This window comes from Danio rerio, chromosome 13 (assembly GCF_049306965.1).
Source record: "Danio rerio strain Tuebingen ecotype United States chromosome 13, GRCz12tu, whole genome shotgun sequence".
In the NCBI taxonomy this organism is placed as follows: Eukaryota; Metazoa; Chordata; class Actinopteri; order Cypriniformes; family Danionidae; genus Danio; species Danio rerio.
Window position 1 is genome coordinate 20,629,927 of NC_133188.1, and position 19,038 is coordinate 20,648,964.

General features: G+C 34.0%; 1 protein-coding gene across 2 annotated transcripts; it reads right to left on the reverse strand.

Moving 5' to 3' along the window:
- Positions 1–247: 247 nt before the first annotated feature.
- Positions 248–18,136, reverse strand: sfxn3 (sideroflexin 3). Of its 2 annotated transcripts, XR_012388703.1 has the most exons (12): positions 18,020–18,136; positions 16,069–16,244; positions 12,623–12,793; positions 9,140–9,238; positions 8,641–8,716; positions 7,285–7,370; positions 7,045–7,172; positions 5,508–5,557; positions 5,376–5,425; positions 5,250–5,297; positions 3,867–5,165; positions 248–2,989 (listed from the first exon to the last, which is right to left on the reverse strand). XR_012388703.1 is itself a non-coding variant. In NM_001080664.1 (11 exon segments), coding segments are annotated over 10 exon segments (969 nt in total). In that variant the 5' UTR covers positions 16,233–16,244; positions 18,020–18,136; the 3' UTR covers positions 4,583–5,068.
- Between the last annotated feature and the right edge of the window lie 902 nt (positions 18,137–19,038).

Here is a 19,038-nt window from a genome sequence, read left to right on the forward strand (position 1 = left end):
TTCAGCATTTTGTTTCTGCTGTCTTTTGTGTTAAAGGTGAACACAATCAGAGTTGACAGAACTTAATCTCAGGACATCACTGTCATGCTTTTAGTAAACTATTTTAGGTTTAATCAATCCAGAGTTCAGGATTAGTGTGAAAGTGTAAGCTGCTGTAAGTTCAGTTTGCTTTCTGGGTTGAAAAATGTCTGATATTGTTCAAATTTGGACAAGGAAATTCTACAGCAGACAAAAATAGTCTTATGACAAGAGTTTAATATCTTTATTACATAGTTCCGGATCAAAAACACACAAGGATGTAACAATACAATATAAAATGCTGGAAAAATAAAATACACAATAAGCACCAATAATATCTATATTAGAATTGTGCTAAAGTGGGTCTTTCAGGAGTGCAAGTTTCACACATTTATTGTGCTTGCTTTTGCCTCAACTTTCTGGCTTCAATAAATATGTGCTCTAAATTCAAAATCATTAATTTTAGCAAGGTCTCATTCGTGTAACATGCCAATTTGGTGTCCAAATGATCATGGTTAATGTGATTGATTGATAGAAATCCATTACAATGAACAATCTTTCATGTGTACACCTATAATTTCAATTACGTTCACAAAAACAGTTTAGAGGATCGCTCAATTAGATATTTTCAGTGATCAAGTGCAGTTGTACAATCAAAAATCACCACTATGCTACATAATTTGGTGTACAGCCAGTAAAATGTTAGACAGTTGGGTTAGGGATAGAATGGCTCTACTGGACATCATTAAACAACATCCTGGTTCAAGTTTGCATTTATTACTTTGAGCATCTGTAACACAGTATGTTATGTTGGTGTGCATTACGCATTCAACTTTAGCTGGTACACTGTGCATTAGTGCAAGAATCATTCTTGACAAAAGGGGTTTTAAAAGGTCTGTGATATTTGGTGTAACCAGTTTTATATAGATCACAATCATATAGTCATATTTGCATAACACATCCAACAGTTACTTCTATCTATTCTAAGTGTCTCATCATCATAGTAACTTGTGCATTAAAAAGAAAGCACATGCCTTTCACTGGGGTACGTCTTACAACAATAGTGTAACAATGTGCTTACATAGGATATTCAGGCTAAATATATGTCTACATGGAGTGCTTACCACAAGAAGTATCTTCCGCCTATCAGAGGACATATTGAGAATAACAATTTAATATGCTTTTTCTCAAAAACTACAGTTGTGAGACTCTGATGGCAAAGAAACACTGTAAGAGTTTTTTAACTTCATCCACAGAAACGATACAAACCATACAACGGAAACTACACAATAACAATAGCACAAAATGTCAGGGAATAGAAGTTTGTTCGTATGCGCTCGAGTAACAACCAGAGCCCATTAGAGAGCTTAACATTGTTAGGTTATATCACTACAAACACTACTGACAACAATTAATAAACCGGATTGTTGTTCCCAACACTGTTAACATCTGAAATGTAATGTATGATCAAATCAAGCCACATGAAGCCACTCAAATAAGCATAACTGATGAACTCTGGTCAGTATAATTTGCTCTTGCTGCCTGAGATATGTAGTGCTTCTGTACTGCCAATAATCTTAAATATTCAAATAGACATTACCTATTCACCACTCTTAAATGACATCTTAACATCTCAGAGACACACTATTTACGCTATGACTTCAACCACTCTGCTCTATAAGGTTTAACGGAAGTAGTGAAAGATGGCCTTTAGGAAGGAAAGATTTAAAGCCCCCTAATATTAGAGTAACTTAATAATTAGCATTTGACAGTGTGTTTCATCTTTGTAGTACAGATAGAAACACACACTATATTTGCTGCATTTAAAGGGATGGTTCACCTAAAAATAAAAAGCTGCTGTTTGTTTACTCACTCATAGTCCATCTGAGATTTCATGGACTTTTCCTTTTGCTTCTGTAAAACATTAAATATTTTAAGCCAAAACCGTGGTGATTTAAAAATGGAGGACAAAGGTTAACGGTGTGGAGTCAATCTAGGGCCATATGTACTTGCAAAACAAAATAAAAGTTTTGCACACACACACACACACAAAAAGTATTGAACAAAAAAGAAGTAAATGCAAAAAAAAAAAAAAAATGCAATTAAAAAAATTATTTTGATAATAAAAATAAAGGACTCCAAAGGGAAAATTAAGTTTTGAGAAATAAAAAGAACAGAAAAAATTGCAATAATAATAATAATAAAATAACTAAAACGCGTCTAGTCAGTTGCAATGGTCATTTTGATTAGTTTTTTAGTCAGCGGTAAGTTTGTTTTCACTTTGCACTTCACGTTTCACTTTGTGGTCCTGATTTGTCAAGGGGGCGGAGTCAAAGAAACTACCGTGTTTACGGCAGGCCCGGACTTGCCTTCATTTAAACAACATCATCACCTGGAGACACAGTATCACTGAGGTGGGTCTTACAGCCCAGTAGGTGCAGTAGTTGCAATTGACTGGACGGGTTTTTGTAAAACAGGGGTGTCAAACTCAATCCCTGGAGGGCCGAAGCCCTGCACAGTTTAGTTCCAACCCTGCTCCAACACATTTACCTGTAGGTTTCAAACAAGCCTGAAGGACTCAATTAGTTTGATCAGGTGTGTTTAATTAGGGTTTGAACTAAACTGTGCAGAGCTGCGGCCCTTTTGGAACGGAGTTTGACACCTGTGTTGTTCTTCATTTTTTGTTAGCAAAATACATTTTAATTTCTAAAAAATGTCCAATTTAATTTCTCAATTTTTGAATTGTGATTTTTGGATATTTGCATTTAATTATTTTTTGCTCAATACTTTGTTTTTTGTTTGTAAAACTTTCGGTAGCACTTTATAATAACTACACACTATGAATCATTTATGAAGCATTAACAGCATGAGTGAATTCATTATTTGTTAAGCATTAACTCTACATTAACAAACATTAGTAAGCAGTTTATAACTGCAGTCACTAATGCTCTATTCTTGATTTATGACCACACTTATAATGTGCTTAATGATTGTTGTCATAATTTGTGGCTGGTGGATTACTAAATTATCACACTATTTACAAACCATTTGTATTTAAGAGTAGTTGGAGGTTATTAAGATCTTTCAGAATGAGTTAGTAAATGATTAATAAACTATTCAAATCAAAGTTTATACATCTTATTATTCAGGCACATAGTAATGGTTACAATAAATGTTAATCAACGCTTTATTAACTTATCTTCATCCAGTTTTGTGATATAATCTAACATGAGTACTATTTATGCTTTATAAATCCCTGATAAATGACAATTAAAGGCTCAGTATCAAATGAACGATGATCTTATTTAAAAAGTAAAATGACTATAAAGTTTAAACAATTGCTGAATAGCAGGAGTGTCAAAATGGAACAAAATTTGTTAAAACAACAATATAATAATTTAACAATATAATAGGATACAATGTCTAAACAGTACAGTGATTTTATTTTAGATCGGGTTGCACAGATTTACTTTTCATTTGATGCAGTTTCATTAGTGTATCTTCAAATGAATAGAAATTAATAGTCGTTTGTCCTTTTTTTACTGTTTATAATTTAACTGGGCCTTTAATTGTCATTTATGAGGGATTTATAGGAGCATAAATAGTCCTCACCTTAGATTAGGTCACAAAATTGCATGAAGTTGAGTTAATGAAGCATTTATGAACAAAAAAATTAACTATTACTATATGCCTGATTAATAAGATATATGAATGTTGACATCAATAGTTTATTAATCATTTACTAATTCATTCTGAATAAGAAAAACACCAACTTTGCTTAAATAACTGGTTTGTAAATAATGAAAAATAAATCATTAACAAATAATGAAAGTACAATCATTAAGCACATTATAAATGTGGTTGTAAGTCAAGAGCATTTATAGCTGCAGTTATAAACTGCTTAATAACGTTTATTAATGTAGAGTTAATGCTTAATAATGAACTCACTATTTGCTCATGCTTAGCAAATTATTCATAGTGTGTAGTTATTATAAAGTGTTTCCAAACTTTCTTTTATTTTGCAAGTATATATTGCCCTAGATTGACTCCATATAAAGGCACTGTCAGAGTTTTAGTGATCAGTTTTTTGCATAGATTGAGAATTCGTAAGACTTAATGCACCATCAGAAGGAAGCATGGGCATTAATTTTGTGTTGCCTAAATGTGTTTGACACTCAAAAGTGCTGATAACCTTTAAAGGGACAGTTCACCAGCAAAAATCCATTATTTACTCACCCTTGACTTTTTTTTGGTTCTGTTGAACACAAATTAAGATATTGTGAAAAAATTAAAAACATGTAACTATTGACATCAATAATAGGAAAAACATATACTACAGAAGTCAATGGTGACAGATTTCCAACATATCTTCTTTTGAATTCAGCAGAAAAAAACTCAAACTGGTTTAGAAGAAGTCAGGTAAAAGAGTAGATGATGGCAGAATTGTCATTTTTTGAGTGAACTCTCCGTTTAAATGGAATTTTATCACCAAGGACCATGGTTTTAGCTTGAAAAAATCCAGTTCCTTGATGGTCTGAGTAAACTAACAGCAAATATTAATTTCTGGATGATCTACCCTTTTAATAGGCACATAATGGAGCACGAAAGGTGGAAACACTCATGTCAGAATACACCTGATTTCTGTAACTGTATTCACTGTAGGAGTAGAGTTGGAAACAATCTGGAAAGTTCTAAACAACACTAGTGAATCTAATGGATAAAACAATATACATATGATAGTCTAAACTGAATCAAAGTAATGAATATACTGATAAATGAGTCTATATGCGAGTGCTGTTAACACAAGATTAGGGTGAGAAGCATCAATGCAGCAGATAACATTCAAGCATCTTTAACTAAATCCAGCAGCAGGTTCTAGCCTTCAATGTACATATAATCCTTTAGGATGGTACGATAACATGGGTAAAACTGACAAAAATATAGAACTCGGAGCAGAAAAACAAAAATAAATATGTTCTATCCTTCAAGTCGTGCCCACTAATCTCCAGTGCAATGGAGGACATCAGCATGGGCTTCAGCCTAGAGCTTTCTACAGACCCTTGTTGAAATAAACAGTGCTAATGTGAGGATTGCTTTGTCGTATGCTCTCTTGAAGCTCCGGCTCCAGACTGCTCACCTTCATAGAACTTCATAGAGACAGAAAGAAGAGGCAATTCAGCATGACGAGAATCAAACTATGGGAATAATTCATTTCTGTTAGTAGCACTCACCTCTTCTGTGGGAACAGAGCACAGCACAGCGGAGTGGCAAACACCAGACTGTGGAGATTTAAAATAAGTCAATCATGCGCTGTTTTAAACAGAACAGAGAGTGAACAAACACTGCCTTAAACTCACCAGAATCCAACAAGTCCAACTTGTAAAGGGGCATTCAGAACTGGGAACCGCTGAGATGTGGACAGAAACGCTGCAGTTTAAAAACGCATCCACAATGCAGAGAGATTCAGATTATGTTCTGAGATGACTTACTTTCAGGAAGGCTTTCTTCTCTAAGGCATTCATGATAACAGGGGGAATAGCTGTTTGAGAAAAAAAATAATAAAAAGAGGTGAATTCATAATTTCATATTTACAATGACAGTCTATGGGAGAAGTTGCTAGGGTGCTCAAAATGGTTGCTAGAGTGACTTGACAGCTGTTAATGATGATATGAAAGGCTGTTTGACAATATAAATTATATAAAGCAACTAGAGCTGCACAATTAATTGTAAAAAGATCGCAATCTCGATTCGACCCACTAGACAGTCTTAATCCAGCATTTCTACGATTCTGCCAATCATATTTTCAAGTTCAGGGGAGAAGCAAAGGCAGCTGCACGACTCTTTTCATTGTTTCACATACATTGCTCTGTGACATGGACACCTCAATTGATGTTGAAAGAGTCACAAACTGTATTTATAAGGTGTAATTCACCTAAAAATGTAATTTTTGTCTTCATATAATGCTGTATTTGTGGCCGGGAAATCACACACTGTAGTGTGGGCGCGCGCCCTACTTAATGATAGACAAGCGTGCGTCTCCTTTAGTGAACAGAACCTGCTGAGAGTAACAGATAATAAAGTTGTAAACAATATTGAGTTTGTGGCACAGAGTGATCGTTTGGGTGTCGTGCGTGAAGTATGAACAGAACTTAGCAGTGAAAATGAAACTGAAAGCGTGCACATCATTTAAATAATCATATCGCATTTTAGAGTTATGACTGAGACAAACATTTGATGTTTTTTTCTTTCATAGCGAACACAGAGTTGTGCATGAAAATAAATATTTACAGTGTCAGTATAACTACTCTAGCCTATATAATGTTGATTTTACCAGTGAATTAAGTGGTCTAATAATGTTGTCAATAGTTACAAGCATATATCTCAAACATAATTCAACATCAGAATTATTATAAGTAGAATATAATTATTTATAAAAACCAGTAGAACTACACATAATTTTATTATTGTTGTTTTAACATATGTTTGAAAAAAATCATAATAATTGCTGACTTATATAAACCTTTATTTTACATCTACAGAATAGTGAGAGAATCGTGATCTGTATAAACGGAAGCCTAGGAGGATAATCCTAAAGAGATTGTGATGTTGTTTGATTCCTAATAAGCTTTTAATTGTTTAAATGAAACTGAACTGAATGATTTTGAGACCACAGCATGTTGTTTATGGTGCTGATCCTATACTTTCGGGTTTTTTCCCACCGGGGCATCGCTTTCATGTTTTAAAAATGGCAGCCGCGTGAAATAAGCGTATGGACTTTAATGGGACATCCCAGCCCCATTCTAAGTCAATGGGGTGACTTTGGGGCACAAGAGGGGTGCATCTTTTACCATGAGCAGTAATTTAAACATTTAGTAACAGAATAAAAGGTTCCCTGTCACAATTAAGCATTTTACATTAAAAATGGATTCAGTTTAATCAAAGTTTTTCCAGTTTAAGGAAATTGAATGGAAAATGCTGAAATATATACTGCAATTCTGGAATAGGTAATAGCTCACTAAAGCTTACCCATGGCTGGCACTGCCATGCCAATTCGAGACACCACCACCTGTACGATGGCTTGCTGAGCAGCATTAGTTGATTCTCCGAGACGTTTTCCCTCAGCATCAGTAACAGGAATTCCACACTTCAGCTCTCTGTTGTGATTTTGAGAATTATGTATTAAAAGTTTGATTCAACATTTAAAGCCCAATAACTCATGTTCCATTTCATGTACACGTAACATTAAAGCTGGTCTTTTTCTCTTACCTTTGTCTCATGAAGGGGATGTTAATACAGTTTGCTGCTGCCACTGCAGCAAATGGAACAAAACGGCTGATAATAGCTGGCAAGTGCTGAGAAGAGATAAGACATTGAGTCACTACTGCTATAAACTTTCCAAACATTTTAAAAATAGCATTTAAGACAAAGGTATTGACACAGCTACTAAACCCACATGGTCAACGAATAAACCTAAGATATGTAAACCAATTTTAGCATAGGCTAATAAAGATACAAACATTTAACCTTCATCAGAAATTAAACTTTAACTTTCAGGTTGATGTTTTCTCTGAAAAAGGTTGAAACTTTTACTTGGCTTGGGTGCACTATACTGAGTGACAGTAAATATGCTTTACAAATATATTAAAAAATATTTTTTATTTCAAATATAGGGTATTTGCTGCCATTTTTTAATGTAGCAACTATTCAACTATCCCATTTTTTGATATCGATATAATGTTGAAAAATATGTTAAAAACAATCACCTCTCCATTAAACAGAAATTGAAAAAAAAAAAATAAACGGGGTTAATTATTCAAGGGGGCTAATAATTCTGACTTCAACTGTATATACCACGACAGTTTAATTCAATTAATTATCTATGGTATGCTTGCAAACACTAGTATTTTTCCTTGCAGGCTAACGCAATAGCTTATACCGTAGCTACTACTTCGACGACAGGAAGATTTATTTTAGCCCATTAGAAAAACAGCCCTTTTCAAGATACAAGGATCATGCCCAACATATGTGGTTATTTTCTAATAATATCTAATTTGAAATATGGTATAAATCGCAAAATAGGCACTTTCCTCTACGTCTCCCATTCAGTTTTTTACTCCCCGCCCTCCATCTGAATTTTGCGCGTCACCAGAACTTTGTGATTGCAAACAACCTATTAGGAAAAGATCCTATTCAATGAAGACTAGTAATGTGCATCGCTAAACACTTCATCTGGACAATGATAAAAGTGATTTTAGATTTTACATAATCGAGATTTGTAATTAGTCGCAACTCGGCTAAATATTGTCTCAACAAACCATACATCTATGAAAATTTAATTAATTCAGCTTTTAGATAATTTATAAATCTCAATTTCCAGAAAAAAATATGACTGGTTTTGAGGTCCAGAGTTACATATGAAAGGAATTAAGATCCAAAATATTTTAGAAACTATTTAAAAGCCGTCCTTAAAGCATTCATTAATTACAATCAATTATGTTTATATTTTAAACAGATTTTATATAGGTTTTATAGCTTATATATTCTTATATAAATGTATAAAGGTTTTAAAGTTACTCTATAGTTAACTATTAAATACAGGAACAGTATAGAGTAAGGACAGACCTTGGTGAGAGCCTTCAGGCTAAGTGCTGTTACTACTGCTCCGGTGGTGGCACTGACATATGCTGCTCCAAGCTGACTGGAAAGGTTAAAACAGCACATATTAGATTTAACGCTTTATTGAGCAGTACCATTAACATTTCTCAAGGAGCTCCTAACTGCTGATCTGACATTGCAGAATGCTCAAGTCTCCTTTAGATACAGGAAGAACAATGATGTCAAGAACAAACAACATTAAATTAAATGCAAGCATCGTCACTGCAAACATTCTACATCTTAAAGGAATGGTTATAATTTTACATGATAAATAGCTATTTCAAACATGGACAGTAATGAAGATCTCTGCCACCTTTTGGTTTCATCATGCAATGTGGCCCATGCATTCAGAACACTAAATGGTGCAATAAAACAACAAATTACACCCCCAATACGTGGGTTGCCATGAGGGCTCCATATAAAAACATGCATCTAGATCATTCAGTAGTTTTCTTAGCCTTCATACTTGACAGTGATCGGTGCATCTCCACTGCGGTTAGTGTAGTTGACAACAGCATTGAAGGACTGGTTAACCCACTGCCAAAACACCACTGCTGGGGTGGTCCTAAAAACAGAAGAAAGAAAACTGAATACATGAAATGCAACTTGTCTTTTACCATTTTGGAACATCAAAATTACAAACTCTTCTACAGACAACGCTTAAGGCACATGAATCTCCCACGCAAGCTTGAAATTTGAGTCACATGTTGGTGGTTGCACAAAATGACTCATTTGCAAATGGGCCAACAAAGAAAACTTTTTAAATCTTATGCCAAGTTTGGACAACATAATATTAACACAGTTCTGGAACATACATTTTTTTGGTCCTCCATGATGGGATTTGTTATATCAGTAGTTTGGTTTCCATTACAGAATTGTTCAAAATTATTATGATGCGTTTATACGACTATATAAAAAAACATTGTGAAATTACCTTTTTTCTTTCATTAGCTGAAGTTATGAGGCTATATACTTGGAAGCGGGCATGTATGAGGTGTTTCTCAGAAGTTATATAGTGTATTTTCACATTTCACAACTGGATTCTGAATTCCTGGATGAACAGACCAACCTTCTATAGTCGTGCAGTGTTATTGCAGGGTATATACAGGAATCAAAGATTGAAATTCAATACATTTTGAGACCTTTTTTAAGACTCTTTGCATACATTTTAAGACCTCATCACCACTTCAGGTTTCAACCAGTAGAACTGCAAACATCAGTACTTGCAAAATATATTCTGTAAACACTGATTGCAAGACAAAAATTTTAAACTAAGACTGTATTTATATACACTGAATAAAAATGTTAATCCAGCAGGTGACGTCTTTACAGCAGCAGGAATAACAGTGTTTCCCTGGTTAGTGCAGTAAACAAAGCAGAGTGATGTCAAATATAGCAGGACTTTTTTTATTTCATAATCTACACAGCGTCCCAATATTCAAAATTTAACTCGGGTAAAATTTAGCATACTGATACCGAATTGAATGCCTTGTAAAATAGCATTAAAGACTTTTTAAATACTTTTAAATGGCCTTTAAGTTATCTAAATTGATTTATCAATTTTTAATACTTTATAACCCAACGGCTGTGCTAGTATTAAAAAAACATTTTATGTTTCAATTTCGGCCTTCACCATTAACTTTAGGTTAGGTTGTAAGCCTAAATGGTCAAATACTAGCAAATTTTGTCAAACTATGTTATACAAACCTAATATCGAGTATAGTGTCAAGATACTGGAATTTCTAACTTCGATACGATATATTGAAAAATATCCATATTCTATACATTTTCTTAATACTGTGCTTGTGTTAACTGCTGCTGATGAGAGGAGAGCGAAGCTCGCATCGATACTAACCAAAAGCAGTATTGTATCATGTTAAATACTCCAGTATTGATTAGTAACGGTGCAACTTTATCCGTGTGAAAGGGTCAATGGGCTATATTTCTCATGCTGACAGTAAAATTCCAAAACCACACTGCTCTTGAGCGTAGGACTTTATTAAGAAACAAAGAAAGTTCCTGTAATAAAGACTATGCTGTGTTATTTAACATTTGGTTTTTAACATCTGTTAACTAATTACTTGGAACTTGAATTTAAAAACATATAAGCAGACTTGATTCAATAGTTTCTTTTTATTCTATTCTATTTGCTGTTGCTCTTTTATCAGTGACAGTTTAATTCTTTTCAATAATTTTGAGGATTATTTTTGCTTGCTTGTCATTTGAAATGTACATGTCACGTGGCCTGCACAAATAACAAATGTAATGTAATGTATTTTTTTAATTTAATGCCATGTCAGCAACCAAGGCTATTTTCATGGCAGGAACATTTCAATAATAAATATACAATAAAAAAAATTAACAAATTAATTAATACACAAATTAAATACGATTTTTAGTGTTGATACATGATAAAATTCTAAAATCTTTTCTGGTGTCAGAAAAATGTCCTTAAGAGCTTTTGCTAAAAATGTCCTTAAGCGAGGTTATTTCATAAAAAAAACAGCAGGACAGTCCAGTAAATTGTGTTTTAATGTAAGGGGAATCGTGCAGTACCAACACTGGGTAGGGTTTTTACCTTGGCGCAAAAAACAATGAGTTATTGTTGTATGCCCAGTATGACATCTGGTAAAAACTACTTGATCAGATCTAGTCTTAAAATGTTTTAAAATTCTGTGTGAAATTTCAGGTTGTATTTCATGTAATTTATTACTTTCAAAGCATCCCACTCATCTTGTTTAAAATGTAGACATTGAAAAACAGGTCTCATCTCTGATGGAGGAATTTTGGCATTTGTTCAATACTTGCCTTAAACCATCCTTAGCAGTTGCATCAGCTCGCTCATTTCCTGAAAGCCCGACATGTCTTGGAACCCAGCAAAAAATGTGATACAACTGATTTTGTAGTTGGTGAAATTTAATTAAAATATTATCAATCAAAGAATGATAATTTTTTTAAGATTCCATAACTTGGAGGCATGATTTGGGAGTCAGTAAAAATGATAGATTTTCTATATACTCCAAAGCTGAAAGTAAAGCACAGTCTTCAGCTGTGAATATTAGCAATATTGTAGTTTCCATGGCGGATGTGTGAAATATTCCCTTTTCAAACTGCTAAAAACACCTCATGAAAACCTCATACAAGATAAAAAAAAGCTTTAAAATCATGCAATTGAAAACACTTTGATTCATCAAAGTTTGAAGGGTAATGTAAATTTCAACTACTTTTTTGCAAAGACATTGACCATTCGGAACAGAAGTTCTAATACAGAGCTACACATCTCTCTAATACAGCAAAATAAGAGAGATGACAATATCTGTGCTGATAGCTGGATATATGTAATACAGGAAAGGTTTGTAGAACTATGCATACAAAACTCCTGCTTTATAATATTACCAATATCTCAAATCTTTATTCTAGTGGTTCAGTTTATCAACATATAGCACTGAGATGCTCACGGTGACCTGAGTTCAATTCCCAGCTTGAAGTTCTTTGCTGATCCTTTCCCACTCTCTGATCCCCATGCTTTTGTTTCTGTAATCTGCACTCAAAAGTAAAACCCCTAAAAAATATAATGACATAAAAAAAGCGATGCTAGGTACAAGTTTTACCTTCTCAATGACACTACACAAACCAGAAAAAAAAGGGTAGTCTGAAACCAGCCTCAATTTTAAAGCATTCTTTTTTTGTCCCATATTTAAAAGCAAAAGTACTACCATAAAACCAAGTAAACGCTTCTGAATGAAACCAGCAGACTCAGAAGGAGTGCCGCCTTCTCCATGATGACTCATTTAGGAAATATTCACTAAACAGAGCAGGGATATTTATTCCAGACTATGGAAAGATTTACTCCATTTCCTTTTCTGGCCTCTTACATTCAACATTTTAAGAGTTTCTGCACATATTGTGTCCAGAACAATAAAATGATCAGGAGTGGCAGTGTTCTTACCTGTAAAAGGTAAGCATGCAGCCTGTAATAGTCATGTTCATGGGCACTTGTGCAGACATGCGTCCAACTAGCAGCATTTTCTCTCCTGTGTCTGGGTGGAAAGCGGAGTCGTAGATGTATTTGGCCCTCCACAGTGCATCTTCTGTTAGCCCAGGCTTCACAACCCCTAACCTGAGAAGTAGGACATTATATTCACATGCACAGTAACATCAAAACAGGAATATAAAATAGATTGATATAAATGGAAAGTGGAAACAGTATATTGGATTTAAAATAGTTTCACTGTTATGTGTGTAAGATGCAGAGACATATAAAAGCCATTCGTAGGTTGATTTGTAGGTTGGTGGTGCTTTCAGGCATTTCTATTTTTGTTTGAGCTTTTCAAACAGCAACTCAATGGAATTTAGGGTGGCACTGGGCTCTGCTTATCTGACCAATGAGAAGGTGATTAATATTTTGTGGAAACCATGATGCCCAAAACTTTTGAATGGTAGTGTAAGTTTGCTGTTTTTAAAAAGATTAATATTTTATGCAAAGAGGATTAAATAAAAACAACAGTTGAATCTTTTTTTAGATTAAAAAAACAGTTATTAAAAATAAATTTGTCGTTTTGAAACTTCAGTGGTGGAAATGGTTCCTATTAAACATATTTTTAGCTTTGATAATACAAAGAAACATTTAACAAATGTGCACCTATATTAATTAACAACTGAGCAGAAAATCAACTTAGTATCAAGAATTTTGAATAAATAAAAGCAGCTTTGGTGAGCAATAAAAACAATCTTAGTTCACACTTTAACCAGTAGTGCACATAACATTAATAATAATAATAGTTAATAACTATTAAGATTGTTGTTATTGATTAGAACAGAAACAGAAATGTAATTTATTTAATAAAAAAATAAATGTATTTACTGTCATATTTATGTTCTTGTCAAAATTGTCTTAAAAATCTTATATTAATTGACTCCAAATATCTGTGTAGCTGGAGCCGGGTCTGCCTAAAATCAATATTTTGAGTAAACTTAGACCAATAAAAAATAACATTTTTGCTTTACCAATCAGTTTATTTTTATTTATTTTTTGGAATAGTAGGCATATGTTGTTATTGTTATTCTTGTTGCTAAATGAAAAACAAAACTTGCCACAGAAAGTATGAGCAGGGTGAAGAAAAGATGCATTCTTAGAGTATGAAATACCTCTATAAAGAAACAATACTAGAAGAGATAGCTTCAATTACAGAGGCATATTCCTTTGGTACAGTTCTTCATTCTTTCAAGAACCGCTACTGTCATATTTATATTCTTGTTAAAGTTTTGTCTTAAAAAAAATAGCAGGGCAGAAACGATACACGCCCTGACGATGGCCCCTCCTAAAAGGCATTCCAAGTAACCAGAAATGAAGAAACGTCATTTCGAGTGAGCAGGGAAGGTTATGGTATTTCATAACAGACTTTAACTTTTACAAAATAATGAAGTGCATGATACATCATTTAAAACAAAAATGAAACTGTTAGAGATAAAAAGTGTGGTAAATACAGTTCATTTCTAACTTAACATAATTTATAGGCTCAAGAACAAGACAAAAATCGCTTGGCTCATCCCAATTGTACTGATTGCTATCTATTTAAGTGGGACTGTTGGATTATTTGTAGTCACATGGGTACATGCTATAAATGAAAATGAAATAAACTAAAGCTCAATAAAGAGGATCTGAAAGTGTCTGTCTGAATAGTCTTTGACAGACCCAAATCAACACTGTATTTTCCCAAGTTGTTAAATATCTTAATATTGTAAATTAATTAATTCATTTTCTTTTTGGCTTAGTCCCATTATTAATCTGGGGTTGCCACGGTGGAATGAACCACCAACTTATCCAGAATATGTTTTATGCAGCGGATGCCCTTCCAGCTGCAACCCATCACAGGGAAACATCCATACACACTCCTTCAAACACATACACTACGGACAAATTAGCCTATCCAATTCACCTATGCTGCATGTTTTTGGACTTGGGGGAAACCGGAGCACCCGGAGAAAACCCACACGAACACCGGGAGAACACGCAAACTCCACACAGAAATGCAGACTGGCCCAGCTCGGGTTTGAACCAGCGACCTTTTTTGCTGCGAGTTGAACATGCTACCCACTGCGCCACCGTGCTGCCAAAATGGTAATTTATAAAAAGCCATCCTCCCTACTCTTAACACATTTGACCTTAAGAGTTCTTTTAAGGTTTAAGATGCTTTAAGAATAAATTTTTATCTTAACTAGGATCTTCTCTTTAATAGGAAGGAGAAACACCTGCTTTTCTGAAAACTTTCCTGGTATTTTGTCACTGAACGCAACTTTTAGCACATACTGTTACTGAACAATAGCAAGTGCATTTTTTCTAATTCTTTTTGTCTTAAAAGATTATCTAAAAGATTCTTTTCCGCCATAGCTTTTCTTCGAAATAAAGCAAAACCTTGCAGCTGTTCACGCATGAATACACGATCAAGGCTGACACCCAAGACCAAGGTTAAACCTATGTTATGATTGATTAGCATTGCATTTCAAACAACAAACCTATGCTACATTGTTTTAAGAGCTAGTTTGGAAAGGAAAGCCAAGATTCACGACATCCTGTACCGTATATCATATCCGTATATCATAGAAGAAAGTATATCATGTACCGTATATCATAGAAGAAAGAAATACAATTCTAAAATTTAAGTGTGTACATTTTTATTAACAGTAACATATTTAACCTTTAATACATATGTAAAAATATTTACTCATATTTAAACAAATAAGTTTGCAAGTTTTGTTTTCTTTGGAGCTTTTCTTCCTCTGCTTTTTTTTTCTTCCTTTTTTTCAGGTCCGGAAAGATGTGTTTGAATGCCATTTCATTTCAAACTAATATTTGATTAAGATCGATTGAAAAAAGCAACGACACTTGTGACGTTATATTACTTACGTTTTTTTCTGGTTTCTATCAAACTTGAGCAATTTGGAGAGATATATTGAATCTGTGTAGAAATACGTTACATTATTCTAGTTCGCCCAATAGTCGATCGCAGATAGTGTTATGCAAAATAGAGCATGATGCTGCTGAGTATATTTCTAATATTTTCTGCTTTTATTCACACTGTTGTTGTGTATTTATTATTGTTTTCAGTTATTTGTCATATAAGTATTATTCAGAGCTGTTCATTTTGCTCAAATGTGGAGTTTTTTTTTCCTCACCGTCGTTGTGAATTGAATTACATTTAATGGAGTTTGTGCATTGACCTTTGTTCATGATTAGTGATCACGTGTTTGTCCATGATCACATGCTTATGTTCATAGTAAATTTTTAAAAGCAGCGTTCGTGGAGCCCTCCAAGAAACGCGGGGCCATAAGCAATCGCCTATATTGAATGTTGGACGGCCCAACGCTGCATGGTATTGGATTGTGTTCACATACCTGTAGTTCTCCACAGTAACTCTGGCATCCTCTAAAACCTCACTGGATAGCAGCACGTTTCTGGGGTCCGTCACCATGAAGAAGTGCTGAGCCCGGCCCATAAATGTGCCCTGGTCCCATCGTGGTTCCTTAATGTTGATATTCAAGGGCAAATCTCCAGACATCCTATCTGACTTCTGTGAAGATCACAAATAAGCCTGAGTTATTTCAATCAATAACAATCACCTTGAGAAACTCAACTGAGTTTAGAAGCTGTTCAAGCTTTGTTTGTCTGAACAAGTTAATCTTGACATTTCAGATCTATGCCATGAAGAATGCTGAGTCAAATGAAAATAGTTTAAAAAGTGGAAATAAAACTAAGACTGTGTGAAGTAAAAAGAAACACATTTTGTTTACTATTATTAAGAAAGAGGGATTAATACTGGCTCTTCATTACGATGGTTATTTTCATGCAATTGAGGTAAAGTTGGGTTTTATGGCACATTCAAACTTTACAATAAATAATATAATTTCTAAAAAGTATTATTTGCAAATTCTAAAAAGTGGAATCATATAAGCAGCCAATGACGATCAAAGTACAATGTTGTTCACAGTCAATTAAATAGTGCTAATGATGTTTTTAAGTTATACTTGCGTGCGATTTTAGACCGAATATTTAAAGTACTATGGTAAACAATATAGGGACCATGTCACAAGTAGGCATGGGACGATAACCGTTTTCAAGGTATACCAGGGTTTGCACAATTTAACCGCCAATAATTTCTGTTATACCATTCCTAAGGTATGTATGTGTAAGACTTATTTTATTTAGTTTTTTAGAGCAACAGTATCTCCAGCAGAAAAGGAACCTCTACAACAAAAGCTACTGTTCCAAAATATTTTAGATGTTTCCTAAATTGAAATATATTGTGTGCATTGGGGGGAAAAGGATTTTTAAAAAATCTTTTAAAAGAACTTATTTTAGAGCAGTAATCACAATACCGTGATACTGATATTTTTGTCCAAGGTTATCATACCGTCAGAATCTTATACCAGCCCATGCGTAGAGTTGTCCCTGAACGAATGTGCAAATGTAAAACCAATTTTACCTCAATGAATATTCAAAGTACTATGGTAAACAATATAGGGGCCATGTCACAAGTTGTCCCTGAACGAATGTGCAAAAATAAAACCAACTTTACCTCAATTTTCATTCCATTCATTACTTATGCTACTTTGAATATTCGGTCTGAATAAGCATGCAAGTACGACTTCAAAACAACAGTAGCACTATTTAATTGACTGTGAATGCTGTACTCTAATAATCATTGGCTGCTAATATGAATTTCCTATTAGAATCTGCAAATAATACTTTCCTGAAATTATATTATTAAAGAGAATGTCTGAATGTAAAAAAAACATAAAACCAACTTTACCTAAATTTTCATGCACGAGTGTAAACAATAATAATGACTATCAACAGTAACGTTAGCTTAGTATTACATGTAAAAAAGCAAAGAATAGCAGTAGCTTTTACATTTACACATCTGACTAGTTTAGAAAGTAACAAAATAATTGTAGAAAATAATTTCTATGTAGCGTAAATCTTGAGAAATAAAGCGCATATTTACAACTGTCGTAGCTAATGCTAACAGCTCTGAACCTCATTGCTCTGAACATGTACAAGGACAAGTAAAATAAACACACTCTACGACTTGAAAATCATTTAATTAAAAGCGATAGACTGTTATGCTGAACTGTAAGTGATAGTTTTATTTTTTGTGTATAAAGTATTCAACAATAATCCATGTCTATAAGCATATTGTTACTCATACCCCCTGCAACCGGATAAAACAGCGGTAACGTTAGGTAGCATACACAACCTTACGAACATTAACATAACAATAACATCGAAACAGACAAATGTGCGCTATTGTTCAATGAGTCAATCGGTGATATATGTCTCACACACCTCGTTTTAACACCACAGGCGATGTTCAGGTGCACCTTGAAGCAGATGACCTCACTAGGCGCTGACTGCTTCTCTCTGCGCGATGACAGAAAAACTGCCTGTACTTCCGGTCTGACTGGCTTGCCTTGAAAATCTGCACGAGATGATAAAAATGATGAAGGCGCAGTTTTCGTGTAAAAAGGCGTCGTTTACAGCTGAGAGAGACCCAGTTGGCTCGAGAGACTAGGCGTGGCTAAGAGCTTCTCTGTGATTGGTTGATAGTTCTGAAGACGGGGCGTGGATTTTAGCTGCGTTATGATTGGTCACCCGCTTCGTGATTTCCGGAACAGTGTTAACAATTTAGCAATTTTGTTGCTGGATTTAGCAGCTTTTCATACTACCCTAGCAACTTTTTTTTTCCAAATAGCACCTAGTAACAACTTTAGCAATTTTTAACATTCATTTGGCCACTTTTAGCATTTTTAAAAAAGGGACTCAAAAGAGCAGTGGCTGCGAGCTGCAGACCCGCAGCACCACACATGTTTCAGGCACACACAATCTAGCACACGCCACTTATTGGATTTCAAAAATATGGTTTCCATTTCAGTCATTATATAATTATTATATCGTAACAATCATTTTAACATTTCTGCAGTTCTCAAATTATGTAAATAAAAATAACTGGTTAAACACTTATGACTTTATTCACGTGTCCACACAAAGAAAACATAACAGACCGTCTAATTGTAGGATTAAGTATATTAAACTAATTATATATATATATATATATATATATATATATATATATATATATATATATATATATATATTTTTTTTTTTTATTAATTATTAACAGTTCATTTGTTTGTAATGCTAAATTTGTTGCAACCATAATTACATAATTACAACAAATTACCAGTACTTTATGGTTTAAAAACAATATATTGCTTACTATAAATTACTATAGTATTAATGTGGGAAATCCATAATAAAAAAATTGTGGGTGTTTGCCGGATAACGTGTGCCTGAAACGTGTGTGA